The following is a 14728-nucleotide window of genomic DNA, read 5'->3' as shown; positions in this document are numbered from 1 at the left end:
GGCATCACTGGTATTTCCAAATAAGCACCTCAAGGCATTTTCCAGGGGCAGATAGTTGTTTTTCTGGTTAAAAGTGCCGCTAGACATTTACTCAGCTATATTTATATTTGACAGGTTTTGTTCTTCTCCCTGTTTTTAATTGATATTTGCATTAGAATGGGACAATTACTGCTCACATCACCATTTCTGTCTCCTTAACGTTTCTGGTCAGTAAGGATAAGAGCTCTGGCATTTTGCATGACCCTTCACTTGAAATCTTTCATCTGTGCCATGTGTAATGTGCACATGCTCATTCAACTCATTCAATTGATAGCTCATTCAAAGCAAGGCAGGAATTCAAAATATAATCAGTAGGTGATGGCTGTTAAATGTACAGAGTACCTTGATCCTGATTGTCTGACCTTTTCCCTTCATTTCTTCAGAAAAAGTGGGAGCTCCTTGCAAAGGTTGTCCCTGGTCATGGTGATTCTTGCATTTTATTGAATTTACCTGCACACAACATATTCATGCCTGAGGGTCTCCTCTGAGGGAGACCTGCTGCTGTCACCAGTGACAACCAGAATTCCTGGGAAAGCCTCTAATCTGGATAATGCCTTGTTTCCCACAGTCTTGACAATGTAGATTTCTGTTTAGCTTGAAAGTTCTCTCATTTAAATAATCTTTGGTTTCTTTCAAGACCTTGCTACCATGGAAGAAAGAATCCTGAAGCGTTACTACAAAAAGGTCACGGAGTTTGTGGCAGACATGACCAAAATTTTTGATAACTGCCGTTACTACAATCCCAGTGACTCCCCTTTCTACCAGTGTGCAGAAGTTCTCGAGTCTTTCTTTGTACAGAAACTAAAAGGATTTAAGGCAAGCAGGTAAGCTGGGGTGTTCCTAACCACTGGTGTTGTGTTGGCCCCTGAAATCTCCTTTCTAAGCCTGTCTTGTATTTGCTCAGGGATTTGCTGCTCCATGCGCTTTCCTGGAGAATTTGGTCAAAATTAAGGCTTAAATATGATTTCATGAAGGTTACTTTGGAATGTTTATTTAAAAGGAGCTGTTAAAAATTTGGATGGTATCATGCATTTGCAAAGTTTGAGTGATACTTCAACTCATTGCTGCAGAAAACTGAATAATTTCTGATCAGGGCAGATGCTGTGCCTGAGTTGTGCTGATGTGCTACTCTGCAGTAAACACTTCTCATGCTAATAGGAGACAATCCTGCTGTGAAGCTTATAATCCAGTGAAAGAAATTAAAATACTTCAGTGTTATTTCTTCTCTCATATTTTTATAATATACCACCTTTGAAACAGGGGAGTAAATCAGGTTTAAAGTAGGGTATGGAAAATGAAACAAAATTCAAAATTTACCTTTCAAAATTAAACTTCTATTTTTTTTTTTTTTCCTGAAGAAGGGCTGATATAGAGTGTTTCCCTTACGTGAACATTCCTGAAAAAGAATATGCATTTTTCTTTCCAGTTCAATACTGTAATAATGATTTTTGTCAGGTAGTTTTCCACCCATGTTTGTGTCACTGCCATTAGCTGGGTCCCCAGCACTCCCTGTGCTTGCACACTGATTTCACTGCTGCATCTTTTTTGTTCTTGTTTTTCATTTATACCATCCATCTTCTTTCTTTTCTTGCAGATTGTGATATCTTTAGTCTGAACTTTTTAACTGGAATCAGAACTGGATGTTGGGGTCACTTTCTTTTATTGTACAATCCAATGACATTAAACTGCCCTAAAAATTCAGATCATTTGTCTAAAAAGTAAATGTTGTTTCTGTTGCCAGCAGTCACACTGGTGAACATAACTGTATTAACAAAAAAATTGTTCCGTTCCTCAAATACTGTATAGAGAAAAATTAAAAATTAGTTGTGGAAACCTTGTATTTTATTGTTTTAGTTTAAGTCACTAATAAAACTGTGAATGTCAAAGAGGAGTTTTGCTGAACTCTGCTTAGAAAAATGTGATTTTAACATGCCTGTTCAGTTTTTTTCCTATTAAGTTAATCCAAAGACTTATTGAATAAATTTAAGCAAAGTAGACCTTATTATAAATATTAAAAACTAAAAATGTCTTTCTTCTTTCCTTTTGATGGACTACTATTATGTAAATATGTGAGTAAAACTGATTTCAGGCATTTTGGAATATCCCAGTAACACACTGCATTTTACAAGTACTGAAATATTTGTAAAATATTTGAAATATTCTGGAGGAGAAAATGGGCTTAAAATTCAAAGCGGGAATTATTATTTTTTCTGAAAGGGGAAAAAAATAAATGAAAGCATCATGGTGGTAATTCCCTTATTGTGATTTATTTTTGGCTACACCTTGCAGCAATTGTGTTCTCCAAACTGAAGGGTGCTTAATTCTTCACTTTCTTCTGTATTCTGCAGGTCCCATAACAACAAACTGCAGTCTACAGCTTCTTAGAGTTCAGCGTGTTAACCAAACACACGAGCAAGGATCTGGTCTGACAATTTTTAATTAAGGAGCCAGATGTTTTTAGTCAGGTTATCCTGACAAGACTTGATGTAAACTGCGTTTTTATTGGTCACAACAGTCAAATTATATTCTTGGCTTATTTTGTCCAAAGGACAAAGAAATAAAAATCAGCAGCACCACTTTCTTGTCAAGATCAAATTGTTGTACTATTGTGGCAGAAGCAGGAAAACTTTGTTTTGTTGAAGGAGAGAGAGAAAGAGAGCAAGAAAAAAGATACAGTAAATGGGGTCATGTTTAACTCCATGGAAATGCCACGTCTGTTCTTCAGTGAAGAAGCTGGTTTAAAGTCCACACAGAAAACTTTGACTGTATTTATTTATTGTTGCAAAAAAGACGCTTTTTTATTGCTGCCCTCATTTGTCAGCTAATTATTTTTTCTTATAAAATCCAGCCCTGGTTCCATGTAATCCATTCTGTATCTTAACATGATTCCTGTAGGTAAAAGTACAAGAAGACCTCTAGATGTCTTTTCTTTCTATGAAAGGAGCTGCTATGTACACATGTGCACACACACAGGACTGGGAATCAACAAGGAGTTTATCATTCATGGTAGATAAAAACAAGCTTGCATAAAATTTGGGCTGAGTGGTCATGGACTACAGACTCTGTTGCCTTGAATATAACAAACAGTACAATTTGTCATTTACTCTGCACCAGACTGAACTGAGTAAAATCTATTTGAAGGTATCTTGTTTGTAAACATTTGTCAGATTCTAATTTTTTTTTCTTTTGTATTAAAATTCAAAATATGGATGTATATGAAACAAAATAAATGGAGATCATTGTTCTCCCCACAGCAGTAGGTGTGTTTGAGTGTGCGCTGCCACGTGTGTGAGACACTTTGGGGATCTGTGCAGGAGTGCAGGGATTGCCAGGAGCAGGGGTGGGAATGGCCAAGGAGTGGGAGGGACCCTTCCCCAGCAGACATTCCCACAGGGTGCTGAAGGACTGTGCAGCTGGGCCAGGGCAGGAGCTCTTTGTGTTCCAGCCCTGACAGTCCAGCTGGGCCAGGGCAGGAGCTCTTTGTGTTCCAGCCCTGACTGTGCAGCTGGGCCAGGGCAGGAGCTCTTTGTGGTTCCAGCCCTGACTGTGCAGCTGGGCCAGGGCAGGAGCTCTTTGTGTTCCAGCCCTGACTGTCCAGCTGGGCCAGGGCAGGAGCTCTTTGTGGTTCCAGCCCTGACTGTGCAGCTGGGCCAGGGCAGGAGCTGTTCCTGAGCTGTTCCTGCCCACTGGAGCTCAGTGACCTTTGCCAAGTGCTCTGGGTATGTGGAGTGCCACCTGTAATTGTGTCACTGGGGGCTCCTGGGCTGCCCTGAGGGGTGAACTGGAGCCCAAGGAGATGCAAATTGCAGATGAGGAGGCTTTTCTTTCCCTGTGTGTGACTGACTTGCTCTGGTACCTGTCTGTAGTTCCCAGCCATGGTTTCTCTGCAGCTCCTCACCCACCTGACCAGCTTTTGCACTAACTCACAGTCAACTTCTGTTCTACAGTGGTCTGGGATTTACCTGATTTATGGATAAGCTCCTTTTGGGTTTAACCTCACACCTTGCTATGCAAGAACCTCCTCTGTTATTTTTCTTAAAAAAGATATTGCTACTGACCACCCTTTCTTACACTTCCAGCTCAGGTGTTCAGGTTCTTCTGGGGGGATTTTATCTACTAAAAACCCGTGTGATTTTGTACATACAAATGTTGTCATTTAAGCAATCTGTGAAATTTACTAATTGTTCAGTGTGGAAACAATAATCCATTTATGCTTCTGAAAGTCAAAGAAGAGTAGTTGCATTTAGGTTATGTTGTCCTTTGACGTTTTAAAAAAATGCTGCATATTGTAAGCATTGTGTTTTACTGGGACAAGGAAAAATCTCACCTTTAGCAGCACTGGGAGATATCCTGCATCTCATCCCAACTTCTCAGCATTTCTGTACTATTTATTCATACCTAAATCCATATTGACATGGTTTAAACCTTTCCTACCTGTAGGCAATAGATTGCTGTTTTGAAAAAATTGTGGCAAACTGAAGAGTACTTTTTTGTACCTTATAGGACACATCATCCTAGACAAATAAAGTAATGTGTTTGACATGGATTTGGTGGTGTTTCTAATGAAACATTGATCATGTTCTTGGATATAGGTCTTGGCTTTGCCAGATCATATGTAACTGTGAATCAGGTTAATTAGGGAAAAATCCCATCCATGCAATTCAATGCTGCTGATGAATCACCCAACCCAAACCATGCTGTGATTCCATGAGAACCTGTTTCAGTGGGTTCAGTTGCCATTGGGCAGGTCAAAGTACTTCTCTGGATTTATTAGTGGTGATGTTTTATGGTTTAATGGTGTTACAGAAAATAAATAACTTGTAATTAATCCCCACCTGCCATCAAGCATAAAACTCATAGATTTGTGATCTCTGCTCAGTTCTTGTCTTCTTTGTATTTTATAAATTATTACAGCAGTTGTTTTGAAATGGTCATATGTTGTAAGATACTGATAATATGAGCTGTGCCAGCTTGATTTTCCTTTTCTGTCTCCTCCAATTTGAAGGAATTATCCTCAATCTCAATTTAGTTCCTGCAGAAATTAATGGAGATTTAAAGTACAGTAAGAAGTTGGGCTTACCCAAAAGCCTCGAGGAAACTCCTGGACAGATGGGATGAGAACAGTTATTCCCTTACACCCAGATTTCTGAGTGGTGGCAGCAGAATTTTCCATACTTATCCTGCTGGAAAGGAAATTACTGACTGTGAGGTACCAAAATTACCATGGCAGCTGTTGAATGTGAGTGCCATCCCCTTCCCAGTGTGGTTATTGCTGGGAGGGTTTTGGAATAGCAAGTGCAAGACTGGAAATCCTCTCGATCTGGGAATTGTTGCTGTTCAGGAGGTGTGTTTAGGATGTGATGAGCCTGGTGACAACAGTCCTGCTCCTGCTCCAGCCCTGTCTCAGTGGGGCTGTGACACACAGGGATTTGTGCTCAGCTGCTGTGGGAACATTTTAAGGAGGGACCTTCCAATGGAGAAGGGAAAGGTAAGAGGGCTTGGTAACACAGGAGGAGAACATTGGATAAATCACTTTTCAGGGTCCCGGAAAAACATCTGTATCCCAGTGTTTGTGTCAGTTGTGGGCACTGAAATTGGGCTTGGGATGTCCTTAGCACTGGTGTCCTGTGTCTGTCTTCCCAGAGACAGCCCCAGGGAGGCACAGGTTGGGTCTGTGCCCACACTTCCCTGGGCTGCAGCAGGATAAGGGGAATGGGGCTGGGGACTGCTCTGGGTGGGGGATGCCTGGAGGAGTTGCTGCTTAATCCCTGGACTTCCCCTGAAAATAGAAACAAAGAAACTTGAGATGCACATGTAACCCTTCCTCCTTGTGTCCCTCCCAGGCACTCCAGAGCTTTGATTCATTGCCAGAACAGTCCTTCTGCCAAATCAAAACCCCCTCAGATTTTCTCAGGAAAATTCCATCAATCCATGCTGTGCTGCATGCAAAGTCTTTCACATATAAAAAGTGAGACATGGTATTTTTTAGGTAGACTCATGCTGTGAGTAAATTTCTACCCTCCAGTAAAAGCCTTTTGGGTCCCAAATAAGGGATGTTTGCTCTTGGTATTTGGCTCCATATCAGGAAATACTTGATGCAGCATAGCCCATCCCATGCTCTGTGGCTTTCCAGTGACACCAAATGAAGCTGCAGAGGTGTGTGACAAGTACAGGGTGTCAGAACTACCTTTCAAAACAGAAAATGTTTCTATAGAAGCCACTGCTTCCTGTGGCAGCTCACATCGTATCACTGAGTATGTGGGGTTTTAACCTGTACTGGATTTTTTACATTTCTTAACAGAAATATGTATCAAATCCTTAGCCAGCTTGTCACACAAGGAGATGCCTTTGTGCAACATCAGTACATAAGTTTTTTGGGTCTTCCAGAGCCCAGGAGACAGTGAAAGCAGAACCTCATGAGCATTTATTAGTTTCTTTTACAGACTTATTATTTGTGAATACTGACTGGGAACAACAAACATCTCAATTTCACCCCACTAAAGGTAATAAAATATTGTCTTTTTGATTTAAAAAGTAACTTTACTCTTGTGCAAGTACAAGCTTGGCAATATTTCTCCTGGGGAATGGCATTCAGCACATTCACACTCTGGGATGAAGTGCCCTGGCACACCCAGTTTGTGCAGCCCGTGCTCATTTTGCATTCCCTGCACCATCACTTGTAAATGCAACTGGGCATTTGTGTTTTGCTTTCAGTGTTCATATACTCAAATCATTACACTCTCTTCCCTATGCTTTGTGTGAACATCCAGCTCTGCTGTTAGAATGGTGTAATTTTCAGAAATACCATGGACATGGTTGAGGAGACAAAAATAACGCAAATGGTACTTAGAGGTGTTGGTTTCTCTGAAATCAAATGCGTGTGATACTTTAGGCAGAACTGTGAAAGCACAGTGAACATCCTGTGTAGATAAAGCTGTGCTACCATCTCATGTGTTCAAGGTGAAGGGTTCCAAGTGCAGTTGTTGTGTACCGAGGACGAAACTGCCAGAATTTTGCATTACAGTTACTACAGATTATTCGGGGCACACTGCAGCAGGGGAAGCAACAATAACCTGTGGCTGTGAAAGCAGCTGGAGCAAATTCCCGGCCAGTTAACATTCCCTGGAGTGTCTCCTGTGCTGAGCCTCGCCGGGGGTGCCTGCTGCAGGCACCCAGTGTTTGCCGAAGCGCAAAAGCAGCTGCTGGATTGCGGCTCCGGGCGGGAGCGCTGCCCACGGCCAGGTGTGCTCCGAGGGTGGATCCCGCTGCTGCCACGTCCTGGACGGAGCCCCGGAGCCTTAAGGACACTTGGATCGCGCTGCCCTCACCCTGAGATCCCTTTTCCTGTTGAATCTCCTCACGTAGCTGCTGCCGCTCCCGACCCAGCCGTCCCCCGGGCGCAGCCGCCCGCGCAGCGCCGGCAGCAGCTGGGCGGGCACCTGGCGGCGCTTGTGGTGGATGTGCCCCATCACGATGTACCTGCTGCCTGCAAGAACAGAAACGGAACAAACAGGGAGCTGAGCCTCAGGGAGCCACTGGGGGGGGGGTCACTCCGAGGGCACCGGGGTTGAGAACAGACAACCGTGTTGTTGTTTTTCACAACGTGAAGTTGTGCCTATGGAAACATCCTGGACACGGAGCTTCCACTGCAGCACTCTGAGCTCCGCTAGGCCCTGGGGGTGGGGCTGGCGTGGAAATGATGATTTCCTCTTGGGGAAAATGCTGGTATTTGATAAACTTGCACTTAAATTGTTCTAGATGGATAATGAGATGGTTGGCTCTCACAGTTAAGGGATAACTATCGTGTGAATCTTAAGAAAAGCTTTAGTGATGCACAGTTATGTTGTTGTAGTTTAGATGCCCTCTGTTCTCCCCAGTTTCCTTTCCCCCCTGTATTGTTGCCATCAGACAGCTTGGGCTGTCCAGGACAGGTACAAAGAGGCTGCATGTGTCCCTTGCATGGGGCAGCTGGCAATGGAAAAGCTCAGGGGTGCTTAGGGGGTGAGGCATGGCAACACCTGACCTCCAATTCAGTTACAAGAAAGCAGCTTCCACTGATAAATGGCACAGAAGAGCTGACTGACAGACTTTGGGAAGGGCCAGGGCTGGCTGATGCAACCCCCAAGGGTTCAAAAGACTGAGCATCCATCTTGAAGATGAACCAGCCATGTGGTACCCATGAGGGCAGTTCCCAGCACTGTGAATTTTTCCTTATATAGTCGTTTTATTGTATTTTTGTCAAGGTTTAATAAACCTTTTTAAATTTTTAGAGTGAGCAGTTGTTTCTCACAAAAGGAAAACTGAACAACTTACAAAGACACCAGCTAAAGCTCTTGCATGTATTGTTTTAGGAACCCTGAAAACTTGCCATCATTTTGGAACTGGACAGAATTAAGAAAGGGCTATGCTGGTACCTGACTTCATCATGCAGTTGGTTCTCTTGTGAAAGTTTTGAGAAACTTGGATGGAAAAAAAGGCCTCAACTTTGAGTAAATACTTTTCTTCCAAATTTTGCCAACAACCCAGGCTAAGCCTATTAAAGTAGGGCAGACTGAGATTGGAGTGCATGCAGAGGAATAGCAGAATGGATTTAGCTGGAATGATTTACCAAGTTTAAAGTCTGGACATGGTTTACTGCAGTTTAAAGTGTCCACAACCAAGATGTGAACTCGGAAGAAGGCGGCGTCAGGAGTGACATACAGGCGGCTCATCTTGTACAATCCATCCCTGTCCACCAGGAGGGTGATCCACTGCACTCCATTCCCCAGGCTTTCCAGGTTATAAACAATTCCATTCACTGCTGTTTTAGGGGAGAGGGAAAAATAGGATCAGATTTTATACTGTGGCAATTTCCAGGGTATGTGTGAAGGCTGCAATTTGAAATGCTGTAAAGGAAGTGTCAGCAGGAATCCTTTGGCTCAGGAGTGGGCAGTAAGAATTGCTTCAAATAATCACATTTGGTGAGGTCATTGCCTAAAATTTTGCTGCTTTGCAAAACTTGTGCTTTACAGGTTTGAGATGTTTCTTAGGGAAGAAAGCAATGGGTTTAGTACCATTTTCTATCCTGCTATATAAAAAGTGGGCATATTTACCTAACAAAGTAAAATTTTCAAATTTAAAACTTTCCAATGAAGTACAAAGCCAAGCTGGTAATGAAACACTTTGGCTTTTGAAAACAAAGGCCCTTGTCATACCAAGAGACAGGGGCACTAATAGGTTGTGTTGGGAGCTCAGACAATCACTTCAGGCTGTTCTCTCAGTTTCTGGCTCTGGCAAGTGCTGAGCTGAGTGCAGGGCTGGGAAAACAGCTCTGTGTCAGTGGGGCTACTGCACCTGGTGTTACACCTGCCTCAGGGGGAGAGCTCTGATTCAGTCATTTATTCTTTTATCTGCACTGTAAATACAAAGAAAAGAAAAGCTCTCTCTGATGGCTGCTGTGGAACTTTGGCTCGTCTGGTGCTCAGACTTTTTCCTACCTGTCCTTTCAATTTAGGAGCAGAGCTGTTTATTAAGGGCTATAACACACCAAGGTCGGGTTGCTGTGAAGCCCATGCTGGACAGGAATGTGTGAGAGTGGTAAAAACCAAAGCAGGACAGCATTTGTAGAAAGCACTTCCTGACTTCTCCATTTAGAGAAAACAGATGTCTCCTAACGTGTTTATGTTCTACAAATGGAAACATCTGTTACCACTGGGCTTGTATTTTCCTTATCTCTTAAAATACTGTGAGAAAAAGTTGGTATCTGTTTCACAACTCTGTCAGCACAAGGCAGGGTTTCAGTCAGAAAATGCTTGTCCTTAAACAAAGTCTGTACGAAAATACCAGGCTGTTTCCTGCCACCTTTAGTTACATCAATGTCGACACAAGAACTAAAGACACTGAATCCTAAGGACCTTCAAGAAGAATCCTCTCTAGAGAGAGGATCACAGCCTTCTTTCTGTTTGGTTCACCATTTTATTTTAATTTCAAACTTCCATCTCCAAAATCAAACTTGCTCTAAATAGTAAGAGATAAATAACCCAGCTACAATGTTTAATCTGAGAGTAGTTAAAACAACTGATCTTTTCAGTTCCATTGCCCAGTCCCAAGGACACTGTTCCTCCAGAGGAAACAGAAAAGAAGGGCAGTACTAGCGCAGGGTAGGGAAAAGGTAATGTAAGTATGTTTATGAAGAGTTGTGATGGGTCCTTTTTGAATACTTGGTAATTATTGAACATACTTACTGTATCTAATCACAGTATTTTAAATGTAGTAGTGCAGTGACAAGTGGACAGAAGGTGCTCTGTCCCTGTGGGTTGAGGGGGACACCACCTACCGAACTCGCTGGCACAGAAAGCCTCCCCTTCATCCCGCTCCTTCCTGCACTCGGTCTGACACACCTTCTCCTTGTCACCGTCTGCAAGAGGAGCACAGCCTGAGGGACAGCCCGGGGCCCTCGGAGGATCTGTCCCCGCGCTGTGCCCCAGCCTTGGGCAGCTCCGGGCAGTCTGTCCCGCTCCAGGCAGTCTGTCCCGCTCCGGGCAGTCTGTCCCGTCCCGCTCCGGGCAGTCTGTCCCGCTCCAGGCAGTCTGTCCCGCTCCGGGCAGTCTGTCCCGTCCCGCTCCGGGCAGTCTGTCCTGTCCCGCTCCAGGCAGTCTGTCCTGTCCCGCTCCGGGCAGTCTGTCCCGTCCCGCTCCGGGCAGTCTGTCCCGCTCCGGGCAGTCTGTCCTGTCCCGCTCCAGGCAGTCTGTCCTGTCCCGCTCCAGGCAGTCTGTCCTGTCCCGCTCCGGGCAGTCTGTCCCGCTCCGGGCAGTCTGTCCTGTCCCGCTCCAGGCAGTCTGTCCTGTCCCGCTCCGGACAGTCTGTCCTGTCCCGCTCCGGGCAGTCTGTCCTGTCCCGCTCCGGGCAGTCTGTCCCGCTCCGGGCAGTCTGTCCTGTCCCGCTCCGGGCAGTCCTGTCCCGCTCCGGGCAGTCTGTCCTGTCCCGCTCCGGGCAGTCTGTCCTGTCCCGCTCCGGGCACTCTGTCCCGCTCCGGGCAGTCTGTCCTGTCCCGCTCCGGGCAGTCTGTCCCGCTCCGGGCAGTCTGTCCTGTCCCGCTCCGGGCAGTCTGTCCCGCTCCGGGCAGTCTGTCCCGCTCCGGGCAGTCTGTCCTGTCCCGCTCCGGGCACTCTGTCCCGCTCCGGGCAGTCTGTCCTGTCCCGCTCCGGGCAGTCTGTCCCGCTCCGGGCAGTCTGTCCTGTCCCGCTCCGGGCAGTCTGTCCCGCTCCGGGCAGTCTGTCCTGTCCCGCTCCGGGCACTCTGTCCCTCACCTGTCCCGAGCTCGCCGCGGTGCCTCGGGCTGGGCGCCCAGCGGTTCGTGACCCACGAGGGTTTGGGGATGCTCCCGGATGGGTCGGGCTCCTTGTAGGGCATTCCCTTCCCTGCTCGGTTGAAGTGGTGCAGCGGGTCAGGATCATTGGAGTCCCCTGTCCCAGAGTCCGGGAAAGGATGAGTTTCCAGCAGGGCCCTGGCCTTTGGGCGGGGAGGGGCTCGCAGGGCCCCCAGGCTGTTGGCAGCCCCGGACAGCCGCCGCTCCGGGAGCCGCCGGTTGGCCCGGCCGGGAGCGGCCCCCGGGGCCCGGAGCCCTCCGTGCTGCCCCGGCTGCTTCCTCAGCCCTGTGCTGTTCTCCAGGGAGGGCTCCAAGCGTTTCTTCTTGTCGGGGGCGAGGGAGGGGATGCCCGGGGGCCTGGGGGGCATTCCCGGGAGCCGCCCTTCCCTGGCATTCCCACTGGCACTGCCCGTGCCCCGCGCTGGCTCCTTCACCTGAACCTCAGCTGCTGCACTAAAAACATCTTTGCTCAGAGCCTGGCTGGGTTTCTCAGCATAGGGCAGGGATCCTACAGGCAAAAAAAAGAGAGGGAAAATCAGTGCTTTAAGTCTTTTATTCCAAATGTTTCAGAATGGGAAGATTGGAGACTCTAATCCATGAATGAGGCCTTCAACAATAAGACGTAAAACAAATAAATAGCTCAATAGATGAAGCACTCACGAGGAGTAGAGCTCCTCGTTCCTCCACTCAGATATTGAAGGTCCAGTACAGGGAATGCAGCTGTGTGAGCAAAACAGGAGATTTGCATTTTTACTTTATTATTGTTGCAAATTAAAAACAAACCATTTTCTCAAACCCCTGAATCTCCAGGGAGCATCTGAGGAAACAAGGTTCATGTTTGAGATGCTTGTTTAAGAGACCATGACAGCAGAACTCTTTGGTTTTCCCATCCATGGGATGCCTGTTGACAATGTCATCCAGACTCTTCAGCATCTTTGGATGCTACTGGAAAGGTTTTCATCCACAGTTTTGGATCTCTGACTTGAGCATATAGTAGCAGTAATTAGGCTAGTGCTGCTGAGTAACAATTATTTCAAGGCTTTGCTTAATTTGAGAGGACATTTGAGACAGAGAGGAAGTGTGGCACTGTTCACACAAGCTGGGCAATCACCCACACTTTCACTTATACCCTCACCTTGATCTCTTGAACCTCAAAAAGAAAAACAACCAAAATATTTAGCCAGGCAGGAGAGAAATTTCCCCTGGCAGTCTATTTTCCTTTTCCTTTAGACCTTCCCTGCAGGCTTGGAGTGAGCCAGCAGAGTTTTCACACAGCTCACCCACACACAGCCTCTGTCTGGTGCTCAGGGCCGTGGTTATCCTGTGTAGGAGGCTGATCCCAGCTCCTCGTGTGAAAAGAGAGATTTGACATACACAGATGAACAATGTCCTGGTTTATCTCCTATAATTGACTCAACTGCTGACCTTGCCACTTCTCCCCTGTGCTCTCACCAGCTGCTGTCATGGGAAAGATTCCCTGATATTTGGGCTGGCCACACGTAAAGTCAAAAGAATGTCCATGGAGAGAGGGGTGGAAGAAGTCCAAGCTGCCAAAAGCAGCAGGCAAGGGGGGTTTGGAGATGGTTCAGTGTGAAGCCGTGCCCTCTGAACAGGTGTCTCAGACTTGGGTGTGTAAATAAACCCTTCTACCACTTTATCATGCCTTCTCAGTCACGGATTGTATCAAGAAATAGTTAATTTTTCTCTACTCAGTCTGTTCAGGACCTTGAGGTTCCTCCTCCTGTACCAACATATTCCTGTCTAGTTGTTGCAACCTAAGAAATATGACTGCAACATAACCAAATCTCAGTGGAACAGATGTAAATGCTATTTCTGTTCTGTCAGTGAGGCACTAAAACCCAAAAAAATCCATCCAGGACAGCTTGCTGCAGGCACACAGGGCACACTGAACGTGTTAAAGTCAGTCAGACACCTGGAGTTACAGGTGAAGGGAACTAAAAGACAAAGATCACATGCAAATTATAAAAATCCCAGATGCAGAAGCAAATCCAACTTCACCTGATACAAATTACAAAAATCCCAGATGCAGAAGCCAATCCAACTTCAACTGATACAAATTACAAAAATCCCAGATGCAGAAGCAAATCCAACTTCACCTGATACAAATTACAGAAATCCCAGATGCAGAAGCAAATCCAACTTCACCTGCCACTGGTGGCTGGCAGGACAGAGGAGCACCAGCTCCCTGCCTGCTTCTGCCAGGTGCTCTTAATTCTTCCCAGTGCTGGCAAATTAAATACTGCCATCTACATTCCCATCCCACAAACACGTTGAAATGTTTCTCGAGCCCTTACTTGCTGCAAAGGCTGCAGGCTGGGGGCTGCCCGGGTTTGTAGGAATGTCCTCAGCCTCCCCTGCTCCCGAGGCAGACGTGCCCCAGCCCCGCTCGAAGGTAACAGACTTACCAGAAGATGATCTAATGACAAAGCAGAGGAGCCAGAACACTAGGGTTGTCATTTTGAAGTAAAGTTTTTCCAGACTCAAAATGAGCTGGAGCCTTTTATGCCCTTCCCCCGATCCATGCTAATGAGAGGCAGCCTGAGGGGAAACGGGAATCACTGGCTGGACAACCCACTGGAGCAAGACCAAGCTGCTGCCTCCACCAGCCCTGCCTGGAGGAATGTGCTCCTTCCCAAAGGGAACAACCCCCTGGCTGCATCACCTGTGTCCTGGGAATAACAAACCCACATGTGGTTCTGGCAGCAGATTTTTATTTTGGGGACAGTCTTGCCCTCCTCTGGCACTCTGTAGGGAAAAATCCTCGGGAACAAGGCTGGTTTTGCTGGCTATGGAGAGCTGTGTTCTGGGGGGAACTGGGAGATGCTGGAATACACCAGAGCCCTGGGATGCAGGGTCTGTAAAGGATGTGCACAACAATGGAACATACCTGGGGATTTCTGGCCACCTCCAGTGATACAGCTGCTAATCTCCTCTTTTACTTTCAGGAACCAGTTTCTGTGATTCTTTTCAGACTGTAAAATGCAGTAGTGACTGTCTAGTCCAAGGGAAAGCTCTGCTGATCCCACACAGATTTATTTTTAAATCTCTCTTTGCCATCACGAAGAACTCTGCAAATTTTCACACACCAAGCCAACCCTGATTTGGATTACTGAGCTAAGAAGGCTTATTTCTAAGTGACCTTATTGCTACACAAGATTTCCATTGTGACAGTTTAACTCCCCAGCTGCTGCCGGGTGCTGTGGAAACTGCTCACGACTTTAAGGGACAATCAACAATTTGAAACTCCATAAAGGCGCTGAAAGGCTCCTGAAACCCACCCTTGACAGAAAATGTAACCCTCAGCAATGCCTGTGGCATGGG

General features: G+C 46.1%; 2 protein-coding genes across 12 annotated transcripts in view; one reads left to right on the top strand and one right to left on the bottom strand.

Moving 5' to 3' along the window:
• BPTF (bromodomain PHD finger transcription factor) overlaps nt 1-3295 on the top strand; it is a 52685-nt gene extending 49390 nt beyond the window's left edge. For 10 of the 11 annotated variants that reach the window (XM_059864120.1, XM_059864115.1, XM_059864113.1 and 7 more), the window contains 2 exons: nt 677-863; nt 2388-3295. In XM_059864120.1, the coding sequence (XP_059720103.1) occupies nt 677-863; nt 2388-2424 (224 nt within the window). In that variant the 3' untranslated portion in view covers nt 2425-3295. Of the gene's footprint in view, nt 1-676; nt 864-1633; nt 2291-2387 lie in introns of those variants that run through there. The other variant, XM_059864114.1, reaches the window with a different exon arrangement.
• Nucleotides 3296-6445: 3150 nt separating this feature from the next.
• On the bottom strand, nt 6446-13970 carry C20H17orf58 (chromosome 20 C17orf58 homolog). The gene is made up of 5 exons (XM_059864143.1): nt 13813-13970; nt 11328-11894; nt 10355-10435; nt 8648-8839; nt 6446-7525 (listed from the first exon to the last, which is right to left on the bottom strand). Exons 1-5 carry the CDS (start codon nt 13862-13864, stop codon nt 7338-7340), a joined length of 1080 nt encoding a protein of 359 aa, XP_059720126.1. The 5' UTR covers nt 13865-13970; the 3' UTR covers nt 6446-7337.
• Nucleotides 13971-14728: the final 758 nt, after the last annotated feature.

Source organism: Haemorhous mexicanus, chromosome 20 (genome assembly GCF_027477595.1).
Source record: "Haemorhous mexicanus isolate bHaeMex1 chromosome 20, bHaeMex1.pri, whole genome shotgun sequence".
Classification (NCBI taxonomy): Eukaryota; Metazoa; Chordata; class Aves; order Passeriformes; family Fringillidae; genus Haemorhous; species Haemorhous mexicanus.
This window is presented reverse-complemented; position numbering and strand designations above follow the sequence as displayed.

Excerpts from the sequence above, each read along its gene's own strand:
- C20H17orf58 (XM_059864143.1), bottom strand. The coding sequence starts at position 13,864 with ATGACAACCCTAGTGTTCTGGCTCCTCTGCTTTGTCATTAGATCATCT. Across the intron at positions 10,436-11,327 it reads CCGCGGCGAGCTCGGGACAG|ACGGTGACAAGGAGAAGGTG; the intron begins GTGAGGGACAGA and ends CTCCTCTTGCAG. Across the intron at positions 8,840-10,354 it reads TTTCTGTGCCAGCGAGTTCG|CAGTGAATGGAATTGTTTAT; the intron begins GTAGGTGGTGTC and ends CCCCTAAAACAG.